The following is a 21,987-nucleotide window of genomic DNA, read 5'->3' on the forward strand; positions in this document are numbered from 1 at the left end:
GATCTCAATGCCATATTCATGCATTCTCGCCATACCCCACTGATACTCATAGAATCATAGAATTTACAGTGCAGAAGGAGGCCATTCGGCCCATCATGTTTGCACCAGCCCTTTGAAAGAGCACCCTACCTAAGCCCATGCCTCCACCCTACCCCATAACCCAGTAGCCCTATCTAACCTTTTGGACACTACGGGGCAATTTAGCGTGGCCAACAATCTACCTGTAACCTGCACATCTTTGGACTGTGGGAGGAAACCAGAGCGGCCGGAGGAAACCGACACAGACACGGGGAGAAAGTGCAAACTCCACAATGTCACCCAAGGTCAGAATTGAACCCGGGCCTCTGGCACTGTGAGGCAGCAGTGCCATCTCCCGGCATCAGTTCCACACTAAAGCAAAATGTGCCACCATGCCGCCTCCTAGTCTGCAGCTCATTTTCCCTAGGCTGGAATTTAACCCAGGACCCTGGAGCTGTGAGGCAGCAGTGCTAACCACTGTGCCACCATGCCGCCCCATGCTGTGAGCATATAAAAAAAAATCCCTTTCTTGAATACATTCAATGACTTGGCCTCCACAGCCTTCTGTGGTAGAGAATTCCGCAGACTCACTACCCTTTGAGTGAATACAATTTTCCTAATTTCAGTTCTAAATGGTCTGGCCCATATCCGGAGACTATGCCCATGGTTCTAGATTCCCCAACCAGGTAAAATATCCTCCCTGCATCTTGTCTTCCAGTCCTGAATTTGATACATTCAATCATCTCATCATTGTAAATTCTAGTGAATACAGGCCCAGTCGAACCAATCTCTCTTCATAGGACGGTCTTGCCAACCCCAGCATCAGCCGAATGAACCTCTGCTGCACTCTCTCTATATCTTTTCTTCAATAGGGAGACCAAAACTGCGCACAATACTCCAGGTGTGGTCTCACCAAGGCCCAACTTTTCAACAGTAAAACATTTCAACTTCTGAACTCAAATTTGCAATGAAGACCAACTTCCAATTTGGCTTCATAATTGCTTGTTGCACCTGCCTCTCCACTTCCATTGACTGGTGTACAGGGACACCCAGATCCCTTTTTACATCCACACTTTCCAATATATTACCATTTCGATAATACTCTTCCTTTCTGTTTTTCACACCAAAGTGTATAACGTCACATTCAGCCACATTGTACTGAATCTTCCATGTGTTTGCCCACTCATTCAACTTGACTAAAGCATCTTGAAGCCTCTATGCATCCCCCTCACAATTCCAACCAGTTTTGTGTTGTCAACAAACTTGGAAATGTTACATTTGGTTCCCACATCCAAGCCATTTATACGTGTCATGAAAAGATGGGGGCCAAGCACTTATCCCTGCGGTAACCCACTAGTCGCTGCCTGCCACTTGGAGAAAGATCCGTTTATTCTCAGTCTCTGTTTCCTGTGTTTCAACCAATTTGTGATCCATGCTAATCCCCCTATCCCATGTGTTTTAATTTTGCCCACTAACCTATTGTGAGGGACATTATCAAAAGTCTTCTGAAAGTCTAAATACACCACATCCACTAGTTCTCCCTTATCTATTGTGCTAGTTACATCCTCAAGAATCTCCAGTAGATTTGTTCAGAATGATTTGCCTTTCATAAACCCTTTCTCCAATCCCGTTAATGCTTTCCAAATGTTCTCCAATCATATATTTTATAATAGTTTCTAGCATCGTTCCCACCACTGATGTAAGGCTAACTAGTTTGTAACTCTCTCCTTTCTTCTCCCCGTCCCTTTTTAAATAGTGGGGTTACATTTGCCACCCTCCAATATGTAGGAACTGCTCCAGAGTCTAGAGACTTTTGGCAGATGACCACCAATGCATCCAATATTTGGATGGCCATTTTGTTTGATAATCTGGGATGTAGATTTTAACAGGCCCTGGTGATTTAACCCAGGTTCCCCAGGTTTTCTCAGCTTCACACTCAGTTTTAATAGTGAATCACAAAAACAACCTTCAAATTCAGTCTTCCTCCTGTCATAATATCCACTCATGTATGTCATGAGATGCAGACAGGCAGTGGTTGACACACAGGATAACCAATGAACACACATGGCACAGAACAACCAATCACCAGACAGGACACCGCCACTATAAAGCCTCCAGGGCATTAAGGCTCTCCCTCTCTCACACAGGACACGGCTAGGGAGATAGTCGCCGTGCACAGGCCAATGAACATTATCACCATGTGATAGAGAGCTAGTCTGGTCAAGCCAGTAGGAGGTTATCAGTTAGGTTAATAGAGTGTCAACCCACAGCAGATTATGTACAGCAATCAACAGGTTCAATAAAGCAGTGTTGGACCATCTCCTGTGTCGGAAGCCTGTTTCTCGTTTTACTGTATCCAGTTGCAGTCGATGATAGACCAACACAGATAACACATCACGGTACCAGAGAGTTATTAACTCTAATGAACCTACCTCAAGTGAATCTGCAACAACCAGCATGCAGCCACCCAGCGGCATGGAAAAGATCCAGCCTCCTCCGCAACTCCGGATCTCCGGCAACCTCGGCGCCAACTGGAAAGTCTTCAAACAGAAGTTCTTCCTGTATATCGAGGCCTCCGACCACGAGGCAGCATCGGATGCCTGAAAGACCGCGCTGTTCCTGTCGACTGTGGGGGACCACGCCATCCACATCTATAACTTGCTCACGTTTGCCGATGGTGAAGACAAGACAAAGTTCAAGATGGCTCTGCTGAAATTCGACAACCACTGCGACATTGAGGTGAATGAGAGCTTTGAACGGTACATCTTCCAACAGAGGCTTCAGGGTAAGGATGAACCTTTTCCCTCCTTCTTGACCCATCTCCGCATCCTTGCGCAGTCATGTAATTATGACTCGACGGCTGATTCCATGATCCGGGATCAGATCGTTTTCGGGGTCCAGTCCGACTCCCTGCGGGAGCAGCTCCTCAAAATCAAACAGCTGACCCTCTCCATTGCCATCGAAACGTGTGTTGTCCATGAGCATGCCAGGAATCGTTACTCCCGCATCAGGGCGGCAGAAAAAGCAAAACTACTCTCCCACGAGGCAGAAAGGGTGCAGGCCATCGCAAAAATGCAAGGCCTGAGCATCAAGGAGAGTGGCCATTTTGCACACTTTTCCCAGGTCCCTACGCATGCGCGCCATTACCGGGTGGACGATGAGGCCGAAGACCCCGATGTGCAGGTGCGAACGTCGGCTGACCGCAGTGTGCATGCGCGATGGCGTGCGGAATGCGCTGACGTCAGCGTCATGACGTGTCCAAATTGTGGCTCCGCCCATTTAAAGCGGCAATGTCCAGTCAAAGGAAGGCTTCTTCAGCCCTCTTTTTACTGCCTGTATGGCCCTCTCAGCTAAACACTGGGTGATAAAGAGTGGTGCAGACATGGCGAATCGCTTTGCCGCAAAAGTGTCCAACTCTTTGCTTGTAAACAAAGCTCTATTATCAGTGATGACCCCCCCGGGTATGCCATGGAACATAAAAGTAGTAAGTAGTCACTCTCAGGTCACTCAGGATGTTATGGACATCATTCTGTGGACCTCCAGCCACTTTGAGTGGACGTCCATCATTATCAGAAACATCACCCTAAAAAAGGGCCTGCAAAATCCGCATAAACGTGGGCCCAATGGTGACAAGGATACTCCCAGAGACATAAGGGTGCTGCTGCGGGAGCTTCTGATGTTCCTGACAAATATGACAGTCCTAGGCCAATGCCTCAAAAGTGGCATCTAGCCCTGGCCATCAAGCGTGGCTTCTAGCCAACATCTTCATCTTGGATGCACCAGGATGCCCTGCATGAAGATCCTTCAAAGTCTACCCTTTTGCAGGGACAAAGATCTTCATGTCCCATAGGAGGATACTGTCTTCCACGGTTAGTTTGGAGAACTTTAAAGAGAATGCCTTCAACTCACCTGGAAGCTGTTTCTATTATCCACCATACAACACCAGCTAGCGCACATTAGTCAGCTTGGGCGGTTCAGCGGCCATTACCAGCAGGGGAAGACAACTCAAAGTGTCCGTATTCCCTATTTGTGTCCCTGAACGGTAGTCAAAAGAGTGCTCATATGTGGCTAACAACAAAGTCCAGCACTGGATCCGTGCAGAGGCTATCACTGGGATCATGTTGCCCTCACAAAAGAGACCATGTAGCAGCTTATGGGCAATTATACTGACAAAATGGCGGCCATATTGGTGAAAATTTTGACACCAAAATCCACAGCCAGGCCATCACCTTGCACCACAATGAGGTGAATGCGCAGGGACTGACCTCCGTAAATCACTGGAATGAATGTAGAGCTCAGAATATGCAAACACTCACCCGTATACGTGGCCAACCAAGTGGCTATACCCGTCAATGACAAGGTACTCACTACCTGCTTGATCTGTGGCACAACCGTAACAGCCACTCCGGTGTCAAACTCCATCCGGAGCAAATGTCCATTGGCCTGTACCCGAATATGAATTGCGGCTATACAGGGCTCTGAAACACAATTGAGGTGCATCTCGACCTCTTCCTCAGCTTCTCTGGGTCATCCAAACGCAAGGGCTTACCACAGGGTCGATGCCTACTACAACCAGTGTGCCTGGGGCGTCAGCTCACCTGTCGCCTTCGGCTATGCCTGGTGTGATGTCCGCACTTCACACATGGGACAGAACTGCAGTCAGCGGAGTCCTGGGATATTGCGCACGCGCAGCACCTGGCCCAAGGACCAAAGGCTGGAATCGCCACGGCATTCCTTCTGAGGCAAAGAGGAACCATGTGGTGGGCAGCAACAGATATTCTCCTAAATACCTGTAATTTAATGTTATCATCTTATAAATGTTGCGTTTGCATCAGGTATATTCTTTGGTGAACTCTAATAAGTGGTTTGAGGACCTTCTGTACTGGAGTTTCCCCGTAATGCCCAATATCTATTGACATGAGAGCACAACAATGAGGGAAACAATTGGGCCAATACTTTCAATCTGTCCAGTCTTTTAATCTGTGGCCTCTCTTTTCATCCTATGCAGCTTTACTTAATTTTAATACAAACTTCATAAATAGAACTCAGTTTGAAAACCCTTTCCAGAATTTCAAAATAAGACAGGCACAATTGTATAGAGAAGGATAAAGTGGGTAATCCTCCATGAAAAGCATTAGAATACCTCAACATGAAGTCTTAGTGGACTTGACAGCAGAAGTCCACAAAGTGTGTCCGTTTCTTGTTAATCATCTTGTGTGGCACATGACTAATGGCATAGATTAATTTCAGAGAATCATCATGCATTTGCCAAGGCAAGGTCCTGGTTGACTAACTTGATGGAATGTTTCGCTGAAGTAACATGGAGGGTATTTGATGCAGTGGACATGGACTTTAACAAGGTTTTTCACAAAGTTTCACCTGGCAGCGGTCTTAAAATTAAAAGCTCATCAGATTCAAGGGAAAATTAAATTTGGATACAAAACTGACTCAGGAATCATTGAAATATAGAAAATAAGAGCAGGGGGAGGCCATTCGGCCCTTCAAGTCTGCTCCACCATTCATTATGATCATGGCAGATCATCCAACTCAATAGCCCAATCCTGCTTTGCCCCCAAATCCTTTGATCCTCTTCGCGCAATGTGCTACACTTGTTTCTTGAAACATGCAATATTTTGCCCTCAACTACTTCCTGTGGTAACAAATTCCACAGGCTCATCACTCTCTGGATGAAGACATTTGCCCTCATCTCTGTGCCAAATGGTCTACCACATATCCTCAGACTAGGGCTCCTGGTTCTGGACACTCCCACCATAGGGAACATCCTTCTACCCTGTCTAGTCCTGTTAGAATTTTATTGGTTTCTATGAGATCCTCTCTCATTCTTCTGAACTACAGTGAATACAATCCTAACCAGTTCAATCTTCCCTCAGGATCAGACTGGCAAACCTTCGCTATTCTACCTCTAGAGCAAGAACATCCTTCCTCAGTTTTGCAGACTAAAACTGCACACAATATTCCAGGTGTGGCCTCACCAAGGCTCTGTATAATTGCAGCAAGAGATCCCTGCTCCTGTACTCGAATCCTCTCGCTATGAAGGCCAACATACCATTTGCCTTCTTTACCATCTGCTGTACCAGCATGCGTACCTTCAGTGACTGGTGTATATTCGTTGCACATCCCCCTCTCCTAATTTATGGCCATTCAGATAATAGTCTGCCTTCTCGTTTTTTTCTCCAAAGTAGATAACCTCGCATTTCTCCAAATTATACTGCATCTGCCATTCATTTTCCCACTCAACTTGTCCAAATCACACTGAAGGATCTCTGCATCCTCCTCACAGCTCACCCTCACACCCACCTTGGTGTCATCTGCAAAGGGTTCTGGTTGATGGGTGTATTTGTGACTAGAAGGTTGTTCCGAGTGTGTATTGCAGAGATCAGTATTGGCTCCTTTCCAGTTTGTGATATATATCAATGATTTTGATTTAAATGTTGGGGACCTGCTTTGAGAAGTTTGCTGAAGATTCCAAAAGTTGGCTATCATGAAGATGAAGGGCAGAATTTTCCCCTATTTTTTCAAAGTATCGACTTGTAGAAATACAGAAAATAGGGTCAGGATTTGGCCTTTCGATCCTGCTCCACCATTCAATATGATCATGGCTGACCACCTAATTCAGTAACCTGTTACCGTTTTCTGCCTATATCCTTGGATCACTTTAGCCCCAGGAACTATATCTAACACCTTCTCGAAAACATACATGATTTAATGAAAACATTTCAGGGAACGGTTTCAGGTGGGTTTAGCGGACGCCTGCAATGCTGAGAAAGATCCCACTATTCAACAGCACTTTGCTGATCTTTTTTGGCCTTGGCGAGGAACGCCCTGTCGAGGCCGCACTTTAGTCATTCCCTCTACTGACAAGCTCAGCTCACCAGTGCAAGAAGACTGCTTGTGGATCGGGACGCCATTTTTAAAAACAGCCCGATCTTTTGATCCACTTCAGCCATCCCACCGTGGCCTCCGGAGACATGAATTTCCCTCAATTTACCTCTTCTGGGGTCCCTGAGCATTTCTGTCACCCCATCTTTGAGTATGGCACCCCTGGGCCAGACCCCTGGCAATGCAATCTGGCACGTGGGCACCTTGGCACTGCTAGCCTGGCACCATGGCACTGCCACCCAAGCACAATGGTGGCACTGCCAGGGTGCTGAAATGGCAGTGCCACGGTGCTAGCGGGAGTGCCAGGAGACCACAATGCCCAGTTCCTGATGACCTAGCGGTCTCTAATGACCTGGGAGACCCCCAGGTGCCATTACGACTTGTCCACATTTATGGAAACCAGTGCTAGACGGCTCCCTGGTGAGGTCTACCAGGCAGGGCCGTTAGGTCTGCCCAATGAGGGCAAGATCCAGATTGTGACATCTCGCGAAGTTCGGTTGAATCTCGCGGGACGTGTCGAGCATCACGAATGAATGACTGATGAATGAATTCACTATAATGCCTTGGGGACCACATTTGTCTCATCTCTCTGTTGTGTAGATGTGAGTATGAGCCTTGGAGTTCAATGTTTGCGGGATAGGCTTCCAATGGGTTAAAAATTGGGTGCCCAGTGGCACACTCATGCAGTGCAATACTGACTATATTTGCATAATTGACTCATCAAGAAAGGTTCAGGGACCTAATTAGGCAACTGGCTCCCCCTTGTGACGGAGAGGCATACCTGATGCACATGAAGGCTGCAATTTGCAGTCAACTTCACCTTTGAGGGCAATTTCATTCCCCCAGCATTCAAGGGTTGTGGATTAAACAAGCATAGAACATAGAACATACAGGGCAGAAGGAGGGCCATTCAGCCCGTCGAGTCTGCACCAACCTACTTAAGCCCTCACTTCCACCCTATCCCCGTAACGCAATAACCCCTCCAAACCTTTTTGGTCACTAAAGGCAATTTATCATGGCCAATCCACCTAACCTGCACAACTTTGGACTGTGGGAAGAAACCGGAGCACCCCGGAGGAAACCCACGCAGACACGGGGAGAACGAGCAGACTCCACAGACAGTGATCCAGCAGGGAATCGAACCTGGGACCCTGGCGCTGTGAAGCCACAGTGCTATCCGCTTGTGCTACCGTGCTGCCCGAACTTCCAACTTGACCAGCCAATCCCTCATACAATAACACCTGACAGCGTGGCCTCCATAATCAGTGGCCTTGGACCATCATGGCATTTGGGCCTCACGGTAGCATGGTGGTTAGCATCAATGCTTCACAGCTCCAGGTTCCCAGGTTCGATTCCCGGCTGGGTCACTGTCTGTGTGGAGTCTGCACGTTCTCCCCGTGTGTGCGTGGGTTTCCTCCGGGTGCTCCGGTTTCCTCCCACAGTCCAAAGATGTGCGGGTTAGGTGGATTGGCCATGCTAAATTGCCCTTAGTGTAAGGTTAATGGGGGGATTGTTGGGTTACGGGTATACAGGTTACGTGGGTTTAAGTGGGGTGATCATTGTTCGGCACAACATCGGGGGGCCGAAGGGCCTGTTCTGTGCTGTACTGTTCTATGTTCTATGTTCTATCTCATGCCCTCTGGCCTCATGTGATGCCTGAATGTGGGTGTTCATTCTGACTGGACCTGTCCTCTCCCCTGTGTGAGAGTCTTCAGGTCTCACCCCTTGTCAGTGTCTCCCACTCTGCCCATGCAGACTGGCCTCTCATAGGCCCCCAGTGTTGGTCCGATGGATTCACCAGCTCCCACACTTTCCAGCCTGGAAGAGCAATCCCTCAGCGATGATATTGCCACAGGCCCAAAAAGGAGGACACTGGAAAAGCTGCCTGCGCACCACTTCCAGCCATGAAGGGGCTGCTAAGGCCTGTAAGTGACTCCACCCCCTGAGATGCCGAATCTGAACACCCCCCCCCCCCCCCCCCCCCCCCCGCCACCCCCCGCTCCCAAGTAATGGTAACCTGAGCGCTCACCGCTAATATCCCCTTCAGACGTAAGGTCATCAGGTTCGTTTTTATACAACTGTTGTAAATCGCGCCAGCGTGGCGTCACATGGCAACTGATGAATGTTCAGTGAGAGGGGAGGTCCCAGCGGGAGGGCTTGCTAATGATATTATAATGTATTGCAGTGAGATTCCCCGTCTTCAGTGGTGGGATCCACATTATGCCTGGAAAATCAGGAAACATGATCTCACCGGCAAGAATTGCATTTCCTGATTTTCTGCCCACATCCCCGTTTTCGCTGACGGCTCACGGAGGCTGAACATTTTGACCCATAGAGGTCGACTGCAGGAAGATATGAATGGACTGGTTAGGGAGGTTAAAAAAGTGGACAAATGGAATTCAGTCCAGAGAAGTGTTGGGTGATGCATTTGGGGAGGACAAACTGGACAAGAGAATATCAACAAATGATAGGATGAGGTGTCGAGGAACAGAGGGAACTTGGAGTGCATATCCAGGGATCCCTAAGGTAACAGGGTGGATAGATATGGTGATTTGCAAGATACTTTTTTATCAGCTAAAGCATAGAATATTTAAGAGTAACGGGAGGTGATGCGAGAACTGGATAAAACATTAGCTGGGGTACTTTATGCAGATTTGGTCACCGCATTGCAGAAAGGATGTGACCATTCTAAAGAGGGGATGGATGAAATTATTACGTGTATTGTCATAGAATCTAGAACCCCTGGCAGAAGTAGACCATTCGGCCCATCGAGTATGCACCAACCCATTGTGAGGGCTGAAGCATTTCAGTAATTTTTTCGAGAGAGTGATGTGTGTCTGGAACCCACTGCCTGAAATGATGGTCAAGGCAGAAACCCTCAACACATTTAAACAACCTTGATATATATTTTAAATGCTGCAATCTCCAGAGTGAGGGACGAAGATTTGGAGAGTGAATTCAGATTGTTTAACCCTTTAGGTCAAAACAAGAACAATGAGATGTTATAACAATTTCCCTGTTAAAGTTTGATGTTTTTCATGGGGGGAGCGGTACCATTGAATAAGACTATTTTATGATTACACCGGGTCAGTTTTACTTTGAAGAGTATTTATTACCTTAAAATAGTTCCTCAGAGAACTGGCAGATCTCCATGTTTCGGACAATATCCCATATTCCCATCCTGCACATAATATAACTATCTCTTTCATCTGTTCCAGTCATTCCTCTGGACAATGGGCAGAATTCACAAGGTGTCGGTGTCACTGGTTCGGCCAACATTTATTCCCCACCCCTAATTGCCCCTGAGAAAATGGTGTTAAGCTGCCTCCTTGAACCGCTGCTGCCCTTGTGATGTAGGTTTCTGTGCTGTTAGGGAGGGAGTTACAGAATTTTGACCCAGCGAGAGTGAAGGACCGGCGATATATTTCCAAGTGAGGATGACCAGTGGCTCAGAAGGGAATCTCCAGGTAATGGGGTTCCCGTGTGTCAGCTGCCCTTGTCTTTCTGCTTTGGAGAACGGCTATTCCCATGCTAGTGCTGTCAAGTGATCCTTGGTGAGATGCTGAAGTGCATCTTGTAGATGGTACACACGGCTGCTACTGAGCATTGGTAGTGGAGCGACTGAATGTTTAAGGTGGTGGATATACACCCCCAATCTTCTCATTCTTCTGTCAAATATCCAACTTCTAATTGTCCAGTCCAATCCTTAACTGAAACCCATAAGCCACCTTCACACCCACTCACCATGTCCGTGTCAGACACTGGCCCGAAGCTGGTAACGTAGATGTCTGTTTTAACTTCAGTCACGCTTTCTGTGAGAAAACAAAACACAAACATTTTAAAAGTAAGATTTCCCCTTAACATTCAAAACATCAGTGTCAGTGAATCATTAAAATCCCACATGGCCCAGTCCAGAACCTGCAGAAGGAAAAGGAACGGAAGTTTTGCCAAACTACAGAGAAATCAATACAGTGTATAGGGTGGATTTGATCATTAATTAATATGTTAGCTGCATCATGTCCCCTGGATCAGTACTGACAGGTTGAGTGAGATTTCCCTGGCCTCCTCATGGTGAGTATCTTGGCAGCTAGATCTTGCCGCTGTCAATGGGATATCCCATTGACCACCCTGAAGATCTTAGAATCATAGAAAAGTCTCAGTGCAGAAGGAGGCCATTCGACCCATCTTGTCCATGCGAGCCTGAGGACATCCAGGCGCTCTTTTTAATCCCACCTTCCAGCACTCGGTCCATAGCCATGTAGCTCATAGCACTTAAGGTGCAAATGCAGAAACCTTTTAAAAGAGTTTAGGGTCTTTGCCTCCACTACCAACTCAGCTAATTCCAGATTCCCACTGCCCTCGGTGTAAAAACGTTTTTCCTCATGTCCTCTCATGGTAGCCTTGTGGATAGCACAAGTGCTACACAACTCCAGGGTCCCAGATTCGATTCCAGCTTGGAGTCTGCACATCCTCCCCGTGTGTGCGTGGGTTTCCTCCGGGTGCTCCGGTTTCCTCCCACTGTCCAAAGATGTGCAGGTTAGGTGGATTGGCCATGGTAAATTGCCCTTAGTGTCCAAAATTGCCCTTAGTGTTGGGTGGGGTTACTGGGTTATGGGGATAAGGTGGAGGTGTTGACCTTGGGTAGGGTGCCCTTTCCAAGAGCCGGTGGAGACTCGATGGGCCGAATGGCCTCCTTCTGCACTACAAATTCTATGATATCTCCACTGCCTTCCGCTACTTATCTTGAATCAATGTCCCCGGTTCTAAAATCCTCCACCAAGAGAAGCAATTTTATCCTGTCCACACTATCTCGTCTGTAATTCCACAGTACATCCCCTTTACGAGTGAACAAAGAAAAAAGAAAAATGCAGCACAGGAACAGGTCCTTCGGCCCTCCAAGCCTGCACTAACCATGCTGCCCATCTAACCTAAACCTCCTACAGTTCTCAGGTCCGTATCCTTTTATTCCCATGCTATTCCTGTATTTGTTAATACGGCCCTTAAACGTCACTATCATATCCGCTTTCACCACCTCCTCCGACAGAGAGTTCCAGATACCCACTACCCTCTGTGTAAAAGACTTCCCTCGCACATTTCAATAACTACTGAAACGAGGATGTAGTCCGAATTGAAGCTTTAATCAACAAGATGTTTCCCCAGCAGCTCGAGTACAGAAAGAGGCCGGCTGCTGAGGAACACGGGTTCTTATACCCCGCCTCACTGGGCGGAGCTACCTTACATTCCGACCAATGAAATGCAAACACTTGGGCCAATGAGCAGCAAGACTTCTCCACCAATGGTAGCTCACACTCCCAGGTACCGTAGTACCTCTAGTCATACTACCACACACATCTCCTCTAAACTTTGCCCCTCGCACCTTAAACCTATGCCCCCTAGTAATTGGCTCCTCCAACCTAGGAAAAAGCTTCTGACTATCCACTCTGGCCATGCCCCTCATAATTTTGTAGACTTCTATCAGGTCACCCCTCAACGTCCGTCATTCCAGTGAGATCAAACCAAGTTTATCTGACCTTTTCTCATAGCTAATGCTCTCCATACCAGCCAATATCCTGGTAAACCTCTTCTGCACTACCCTCTCCAAATACTCCACATCCTTCTGATAGTGTGGCAACCAGAATTGAACACGATATTCCAAGTTTAAGTGTAAAGTGCGACTTTACCTTCTGTACCAGTCTGCCATGCGGGACCTTACCAGGCCTTACTGAAGTCCATGTAGACAACATCCACTGTGTCTACCATGTAGACAACATCACCTTCATCAATCATCTTTGTCACTTGCTCGAAAAACTCGATATAGTTACGGAGACACGACCTCCCCATCACAAAACCACGCTGCCTTTTGTTAATACTTCCTTGTGCTTCCAAATGGGAGTACATCCTGTCTCGAAGGATCCTCTCCAATAATTTCCCAGTTCCTAAACTGGTTAGAACTCGTGAGGGGTAACAACCATCGGGAATCAGGGACCGTATCCCACCCTTATTCCTCTGGGACACAACCGCTTTCTACTTTCTGCAGCGCTGTTTAGCTCAGTGGGCTAGACAGCTGGCTTGTAATGCAGAACAAGGCCAGCAGCATGGGGTTCAATTCCCGTACCAACTGAGAATTCGGAATTCTCCCTCTGTGTACCCGAACAGGCTCCAAAATGTGGTGACTAGGGGCTTTTCACAGTAACTTAATTGCAGTGCTCATGTAAGTCTACTTGTGACATTAAAATAGATTATTATGATATTACTTGGACGTCAGCAAGGTTTTTGGTAAGGTCTAACATGGGAGACTGATAGTGAAGGTAAGAGCCCATGGGAACCAAGGAGATTGGGTAAATTGGATCCAGAATTGGCTGAGTGGCAGGAAGCAGATGGTCGAGAGGTGTTTTTTTGACTGGAAGCCTGTATCCAGTGGAGACACGTGGGGATCGGCGTTAGGACCTGTCTGTTTGTGGTTTGTATAAATGGTTTAGACATGAATGGAGCGGGGTTGAACAGTAAGTTTGAGGATGATAAGAAAATTGATGGGGTGATAAATAGTGAGGAGGATAGCCTTAGATTACACGAAGATCTAGATGGGCTGGTCAGGTGAGCTGATCAGTGGAAAATGGAATTCAATCCCGATAAATGTGAAGCAATGCACTTGGGCAGGACAAACGAGGCCAGGGAAAAATGGTAGCACCCTGGCAAGCATCAAGGATCAGAGCGGCCTTGGTGTGTATGTACACCGGTCCCTTAAGGTAGCAGAGCAGGCGGATAAAGTGGTTAATGTGTTGTTCCTCGTGTCTTAATAAAGCTCGCAGTCTCAAATGTGGAGAAGATGCTTTATTGTGAGTTCGTTCAGTTTCCAGAGCTCGACCTAGAACTACCTTCCAGTGCTAACTACCAGCTTTGCTTGCTGTGTGTCCTGCTTACCAGCCCGCCTGCTGTGAAGAGTGTGTCCTCACTTCCTGTCCTGATCTATTTATATGGCTCTCCCGTGCTCCCTCTAGTGGTCGCTCAGTTGTGTTGCATCTGGTTAACTTGTGATCACCACATCCCCCTTTTTCTCTTAACATATTTTCTGAACATCGTTAAAGAAAATTGTATATCCTGTCCCAGTGTATTTATAGCTCTCCCGCTCGTGTTTGCTCTGTTGTTTTTTTTTTCCTCTGGTCAATCTACGATCACCACATCCCCCTTTTTCTCATTACATAGTTTCTGTACATCATTAAAGAAATTTTATACAAAACAGTAACTTATGATATGCGTATCTATACAAGTGATGATGCTATTGCCTTAGTTAACAAAGCCAATGTATTTATATGTCCAATCTTAATAAAAACATTTATGAGTCCAAACTTGATGAATTTGTTCAGAGCTTTTTTTTTCTTTTTGTTGTTGATGACGTGGTGATATTGATATTGCAAGTCCGCTGTGAATGTTGTTGGTGTTCCTTGTTATCTTAAGTACCCAATGCGTCATCCCGAGGTGTCTGCATGGTCACATCACTGATGTTGACTGGCATGGACTTTTTTTCTGTGCTTGTGGTGTTGATTTATTGTCTCATCCGCCTTGGATGCTGGTGTGCTTTGCCATTGTGTACAAGTCGTTGTTTCATTGCTGTTGTTTCTGTCGTTCCTGTTTTTGTTGTTTCCGTTGCCGTACTTGTCGCTGTTTTTGTCGTTTCCGTCTTTGTTGTTGTCGCTATCTTTGCTCCTGACTTTGTTGTGTTTGTTGCCATTCTTGTTGTTTCTGTCTCTGTCGTTGTCACTATCTTTGTTCCTGACTTTGTTGTGTTTGTTGCCATTCTTGTTGTTTCTGCCTCTGTCGTTGTCGCTATCTTTGTGCCTGACGTTGTTGTTTGTCTTGTTGCGCTTCATGTTGCTTTTATTCTTGCTGTTGTCGTTCTCGTTTCTGCTGTGCTTCTTGCTATTGTTGTTTGTCTTGTCGCGCTTCATGTTGCTTTTCTTCTTGCTGTTGTCGTTCTCGTTTCTGCTGTGCTTCTTGCTATTGTTGTTGGTCTTGTCGTGCTTCATGTTGTTTTTGTTCTTGCTGTGTTTCTTTTGACTTTTGTTTTTCTTGTTATACTCTATGAGTGTCCCGAGTGGATAATTTGAGTCATTGAGCATTCCGTCTCGCGAGTGGTGCGAATGATCTGATGTTGCATCGGTGCAGGTGACATCAATCAGTTGTGGAGAATTGGATTCCGCATCTTTGCTTTCTTGGTGCTCGTCTTCCGGAGTCAAAGTCTTCTCGATTACATTTGACTCGGTGTCTGTGGACTCTCGGCGCTCCTCTTCTGGAGTCCAAATCTGCATGATTTCAGTTGACGTGGTTTCTCTAGACTCTTGGTGCGCCGCTTCTGGAGTTAAAATCTTCATGATTTCTGTTGATGTTATCTCACTGGACTCCAGGTGCTCCTCTTCTGGAGTCAAAATCTGCATGGTTTCTTTTTGTTTGATGTCTCTGGACTCCAGGTGCTCCTCTTCTGGAGTCAGAATCTGCATGTTTTCTTTCGGCATCGTCTCTCTGGACTGTTGGGTGGCCCGACTCTGTGCTTCTGTACAGACAAGCTGAGAACTGTCAGTCTCACTGTGATCCTGTACGTCGAGTGCGAGCACCTTGTCACTGTTTTCGCTCTGTGCTTCGGTACAGACAAGCTGAGAACTGTCAGTCTCACTGTGATCCTGTACGTCGAGTGCGAGCACCTTGTCACTGTTTTCGCTCTGTGCTTCGGTACAGACAAGCTGAGAACTGTCAGTCTCACTGTGATCCTGTACGTTGAGTGTGATCACCTTGTCACTGTCTTTGCATGCAGTGGGCAGAGGTGCATTGTCTTCTTCTTGTTCCTGTGAGCGTGTTGGACTTTCATAGTCTGCTCTTTCTTCTTGTTCCTGTGAGCGTGTTGGACTTTCATAGTCCGCTCTTTCTTCTTGTTCCTGTGAGCGTGTTGGTAGACTTTCATAGTCTGCTTGCGGTTGCTCAGGTACAGCGGGTTTACCTTCATGGTCTTGTTCATGCTTGGTGTCCGCCCGGGAGTGTTTGCTTGCATCCCTGTTGGCGTCTTTCATCACTCGCACTGTGGAGCCTGTCATCGCTCGCTCCGTGGAGTCTTCCTGTGCTCTCTGTGTGGCGTCGTCTTCGTCTTGGGTATTGCTGTCATCTAATGTATCGACGAGCTGCCATGGCACCATGGTGTTGGATTCATCCACCATGAGTAGATTCGTGTTGAGCTTTGCAACGGTGTCGCTGATGCTGTGATCAGCATGTCCAAATAACTCCTCCATGTCTGAGTAGTATTCTTTGAAACCCATTTCATCTTCGTTGGCTTCTTCTACCACGAGTTGATTCGTGTTGAACTTTGCGACCGTGTCGCTGATGCTGTGATTAGCATATCCGACTGACTCAGCTGTGTCTGAGTAGTATTCTCCGAAAACCAAATCATCCTGGTTGGATTCTTCTACCACGAGTTGATTCGTGTTGAACTTTGCGACCGTGTCGCTGATGCTGTGATAAGCATATCCGACTGACTCAGCCATGTCTGAGTAGTATTCTTTGAAAAGCAAATCATCTTGGTTGGATTCATCTACCACGAGTTGGTTCGTGTTGTGCTTTGCGACCGTGTCGCTGATGCTGTGATAAGCATGTCCGACTGACTCAGCCATGTCTGAGAGGTAATCTTCGAAAAACAAATCATCTTTTGTTGTTTCGGAATTCTTTTTGTTCTCTTCACTTTGGGTGGTGCAGACTGCTTTTTTCAGGGTGTTGTGCAAGTTGTTTTTAACTGTTGGTTTGAGTTCAGGCGTTTTTCTGTGTTCTGAGGCAAGAAAATTTGTGTTTACCACTTTAAGTGTCTTGTTTTCAATTTTCGGGTATTTCCCTTTTAAGTGGGCGTGGTCGGGATGCTCAGACGTCATGACGTCACTCGCAGGAATGTATTGCGCATGCGCAAATCGGCCTTCCTTCACTGCGCGGTTTTGTTTCCATTGCGCATGCGCGGCTTGCGCATGCGCATTACGATCCGCGACCGACACTTTTTTTGAATGCGCATGCGCGGCTTGCGCATGCGCATAACGATCGGTAACGCGATATTTTTTAAACTGCGCATGCGCGGCTTCCGGTTCCGGCGCATGCGCAGACGCAATTTGTAGTTCTTTGCTTACCGGAGACTGCAAAATGTGCTCCGACGCCATTTTTACGCGGATTTCAGCGATTTTTCTGTCCCATCTGGACTGGATTTCTAAAAGTTGTAAGTTACCTTCTCTTCCCGATCTGGACTGGGTTTCAGCGTTTTGGCTTTGTGAGAAATTCGTGTTATTTCTTCTTTTTGATCTGTTCTTTGCATTCGCGATTTCTTGTTCTTTTCGTGATTTTTTAAGTTTTGCATCACTCAGTCTCTGTGCAGTTTGGACTCTGAGTATGTCTTGCTGTTCAAATTTCTCACAGTACTCTTCAAATTTGTTTAGTACCGTTTGTAAGCTGTTTCTGTCTTCACCTTTTGAGTATTTAAATCCATTATAAACTTTCATAGCTTCATTTCCTTCGATGAGAATTGCTATTTTAATTTCGTCTGAAGCTGCTGCTGCATCATATGCTATGATACCGAAATCGAACATTTGTTTAAACCTTTCCCAGACACTTCTTACTTTTCCAGTCGTGTCCAGGTGAAGTGGGTATCCAAGGCACATCCTCTCATCAGCAATGTCTTCCCAAGTCGAATGTCCAGTAGGAGATTTCCATGCCATTCTTGGTTGAGATTTCCATGCCATTTTTTTTTGTTTTCTGTATCTGCAGCTGAGTTGTCCTGTCATAAGCGTCTGAAATCACTCCTGGGTACCATGTGTTGTTCCTCGTGTCTTAATAAAGCTCGCAGTCTCAAATGTGGAGAAGATGCTTTATTGTGAGTTCGTTCAGTTTCCAGAGCTCGACCTAGAACTACCTTCCAGTGCTAACTACCAGCTTTGCTTGCTGTGTGTCCTGCTTACCAGCCCGCCTGCTGTGAAGAGTGTGTCCTCACTTCCTGTCCTGATCTATTTATATGGCTCTCCCGTGCTCCCTCTAGTGGTCGCTCAGTTGTGTTGCATCTGGTTAACTTGTGATCACCACAGTTAAGAAGGCATATGGTGTCTTTATTAGCCTTTATTATCCAAGGGGCCTCACGGTAGCATGGTGGTTAGCATCAATGCTTCACAGCTCCATGGTCCCAGGTTCGATTCCCGGCTGGGTCACTGTCTGTGTGGAGTCTGCACGTCCTCCCCGTGTGTGCGTGGGTTTCCTCCGGGTGCTCCGGTTTCCTCCCACAGTCCAAAGATGTGCGGGTTAGGTGGATTGGCCATGCTAAATTGCCCGTAGTGTAAAGGTTAATGGGGGGGATTGTTGGGTTAGGGGTATGTGGGTTTAAGTGGGGTGATCATTGCTCGGCACAACATCGAGGGCCGAAGGGCCTGTTCTGTGCTGTACTGTTCTATGTTCTATGTTCTATGTTCTAAGGCTTAGAGCTTATTGCAGGGAGATTATGCTGGAACTGTATAAAATGTTGGTTAGGCTACAGCTAGAGTATTGTGTGCAGTTCTGGAATCCACGTGATAGGCGAGATGTGATGGCACTGGAAAAGATGTGGAGGAGATTTAACAACATGTTGCCTTGACTGGACAGTTTTAATTAGGAAGAGAGATTGGATAAACTGGGCTTGTTTTCCTTGGAGCAGAGGAGACCGAGGGTGGAAATGATTGAGATGTATAATATTATGAGGGGCATAGATGGAGTAGATAGGAAGAAACCTTTCCCCTTGGCAGAGGGATCAATGGCCAAGGGACATAGATTTAAGCTAAGGGGCAGGAGGTTTAGAGGGGATGTGAGGAAAAACTTTTCTACCCAGAGGGTGGTGGGAATCCAGAACTCACTGACTGAAAGGATGGTGCAGGCACAAGACCCTCATAACATTTTTAAAAATACATTTAGAGTACCCAATTCCTTTTCAACGATAGGGCAATTCAGTGTGGCCAATCCACCTACCTTGCTCATCTTTGAGGTGTGAGGGTGAGACCCACGCAGATACAGGGAGAATATGCAAACTCCACGCGGACAGTGACCCGGGGCCGGGTTCGAACCCGGGTCATCGGTGCCGTGAGACAACAGTGCTAACCACTGCACCACCATGCCGCCCTGACCTTCACAACATTTGAGACATTTTTAGACGTGCACTTGCAATGCCACGGCTACAAGACGATGAGCGAAGTGCTGTAAAATGGGATTAGAATAGTTAGGTGGTTGATTTGACTGGGTTGAAGGACCCTTTCTGTGCTATAGACCTCTATAACTCCAACACTATTATTCCATAAAATATCCTCTATGTCAGTCTAACTCTGTAATTACACAGTATATCTCCTATACCAGTTTAACTATTAATTAATAGAATATCCCCTATAAAGAACAAAGAACAAAGAAAATTACAGCACAGGAACAGGCCCTTCGGCCCTCCCAGCCTGTGCCGGTCCAGATCCTTTATCTAAACCTGTCTCCTATTTTCCAAGGTCTAACTCCCTCTGTTCCCGCCCGTTCATATACCTGTCTAGATGCCTCTTAAATGATGCTATCGTGCCTGCCTCTACCACCTCCGCTGGTAGAGCGTTCCAGGCACCCACCACCCTCTGCGTAAAAAACTTTACACGCACATCTCCCTTAAACTTTCCCCCTCTCACCTTGAAATCGTGACCCCTTGTAACTGACACCCCCACTCTTGGGAAAAGCTTGTTGCTATCCACCATGTCCATACCTCTCATAATTTTGTAGACCTCAATCAGGTCCCCCCTCAACCTCCGTCTTTCCAACAAAAACAATCCTAATCTACTCAACCTTTCTTCATAGCTAGCACCCTCCATACCAGGCAACATCCTGGTGAACCTCCTCTGCACCCTCTCCAAAGCATCCACATCCTTCTGGTAATGTGGCGACCAGAACTGCACGCAGTATTCCAAATGTGGCCGAACCAAAGTCCTATACAACTGTAACATGACCTGCCAACTCTTGTACTCAATACCCCGTCCGATGAAGGCAAGCATGCTGTATGCCTTCTTGACCACTCTATCAACCTGCGTTGCCACCTTCAGGGGATAATGGACCTGAACTCCCAGATCTCTCTGTACATCAATTTTCCCCAAGACCCTTCCATTGACCATATAGTCCGCTCTTGAATTAGATCTTCCAAAATGCATCACCTCGCATTTGCCTGGATTGAACACAATCTGCCATTTCTCTGCCCAACTCTATAGTAGTGTAACTGCTATTCAAAAGCATTTGCCCTTTAAAAGTGTCACTCTGTAATTCTATAGTGTATTCCTTATAACTGTCTAACTCTGGAATTCTATAGTACATCCCCTGGACCAGTGTAACTATTATTCCGTAGTATAGCCCCAATACCTCTAACTGTTATTCCACAGAATTTCCCTTGTACCAGTTTGACTGTTACTCTATAGTATATTCCCATACCAGTGTAACTGTTATTCCATAGTATATTCCCATACCAGTGTAACTGTTATTCCATAGTATATTCCCATACCAGTGTAACTGTTATTCCATAGTATATTACCTGCAGTGGAACTGTTATTCTATAGAATGTCCCCTATACTAGTTTAGCTGTTATTCTATAGTATGTCCCCTACACCAGTGTACCTTTTATATAATATGTCTTCTGCATCAGTGTCAGTCATTCTATGGTATGTCCCCTAAACCAGTGTAACTGTTATTCTATAAAGTCCCCTATATCAGTGCAACTGTTATTCTATAGGATGTCCCCTATATCAGTGCAACTGTTATTCTATAGGATGTCCCCTATATCAGTGCAACTGTTATTCTATAGGATGTCCCCGATATCAGTGCAACTGATATCTTTTTTTTTTCTTTTTTTTTGATGACTTGATCTTGGTGGGCCGCATAAAGACCTTTGGCGGGCCGCATGCGGCCCGCGGGCCGTAGTTTGCCCACCCCTGTTCTAGAGTATGTCCCCTATACCAGTGCAACTGTTATTCTATAGTATGTCCTCATACGATCACATTTTAACCTGTTACTCGATGTAAATCACATAATCTCCAGGAAAAATCCTTAAATGTGATTGGACTCCTCTGAAGGTGGCCAGATACACCTATGCCTGTCCATAAATTTATAACTCTGCAAGATTATTTTTCTTTCCTGGGATATGAGTGTACACCTTAAAGGCTATGAATATGGCAGTGTACAGAAGGTTATGCATTTATCATGTGATCCAGTCCTACTCTCACTCTCTGTATTCAGTGACTAGACAGCAGCTCAGAAATGTTTTCAAGTTTTGCAGCCATGTTAGATTGTTATCACCTCTCTGATATTAATGTTTTAAATAAATTTAGAGTACCCAATAATTTTTTTTTCCCCAACTAAAGGGAAATTTAGCGTGGCCAATCCACCTAACCTGCACATCTTTGGGTCATTGGGGTGAAACCCACACAGACACGGTGAGAATGTGCAAATTCCACAAGGACAGTGACCCCGGGCCAGGATCGAAACCGGGGCCTCAGCGCCATAAGCAGTAGTGCTAACCACTGCGCCACCATCCCGCCCTTCCTCTCTGATCTTAATAAATGAAATGAAATGAATCTACAAATAATATTTTGCCCAATCCCTTGGGCATGTTTGGTGCCCTACTGTTTAAGCAAGTAAGTTCAAGGTCTTACTTTCTATTGACACAAGAGTAGTACCACTGCAGTACACGTGGTGTAGATAGTGTGCTGTGCTGGTTAGAGGTAAAGCATCTCAGCTCCAGGACATCACTACAGGAATTCCTCAGAGTAGTGTCCCAGGCCCAACCATCTTCAGCTGCTTTATGAATGACCTTCCTTCCATCATAAGGTCAGAAATGGGAATGTTCCGTGCAGCACGGTAGCACAGTGGTTAGCATTGCTGCCTGTGGCTCTGAGGACCCGGGTTTGAATCCCGGCCCTGGGTCACTGTCCGTGTGAAGTTTGCACATTCCCCCCCGTGTCTGCGTGGGTTTCGTCCCCACAACCCAAAAGATGTGTAGGATAGGTGGATTGGTCACGCTAAATTGCC

At 46.4% G+C, this 21,987-nt stretch overlaps 1 protein-coding gene across 3 annotated transcripts in view; it reads right to left on the minus strand.

The window, feature by feature from the left end:
* LOC119952139 (gamma-aminobutyric acid receptor subunit alpha-3-like) overlaps positions 1-21,987 on the minus strand; it is a 514,541-nt gene that overhangs the window by 332,865 nt on the left and 159,689 nt on the right. For all 3 annotated transcript variants that reach the window (XM_038775725.1, XM_038775723.1, XM_038775726.1), the window contains one exon: positions 10,663-10,730. In XM_038775725.1, the coding sequence (XP_038631653.1) occupies positions 10,663-10,730 (68 nt within the window). The remainder of the gene's footprint in view (positions 1-10,662; positions 10,731-21,987) is intronic.

Source organism: Scyliorhinus canicula, chromosome 17 (assembly GCF_902713615.1).
Source record: "Scyliorhinus canicula chromosome 17, sScyCan1.1, whole genome shotgun sequence".
Taxonomy (NCBI): domain Eukaryota; kingdom Metazoa; phylum Chordata; class Chondrichthyes; order Carcharhiniformes; family Scyliorhinidae; genus Scyliorhinus; species Scyliorhinus canicula.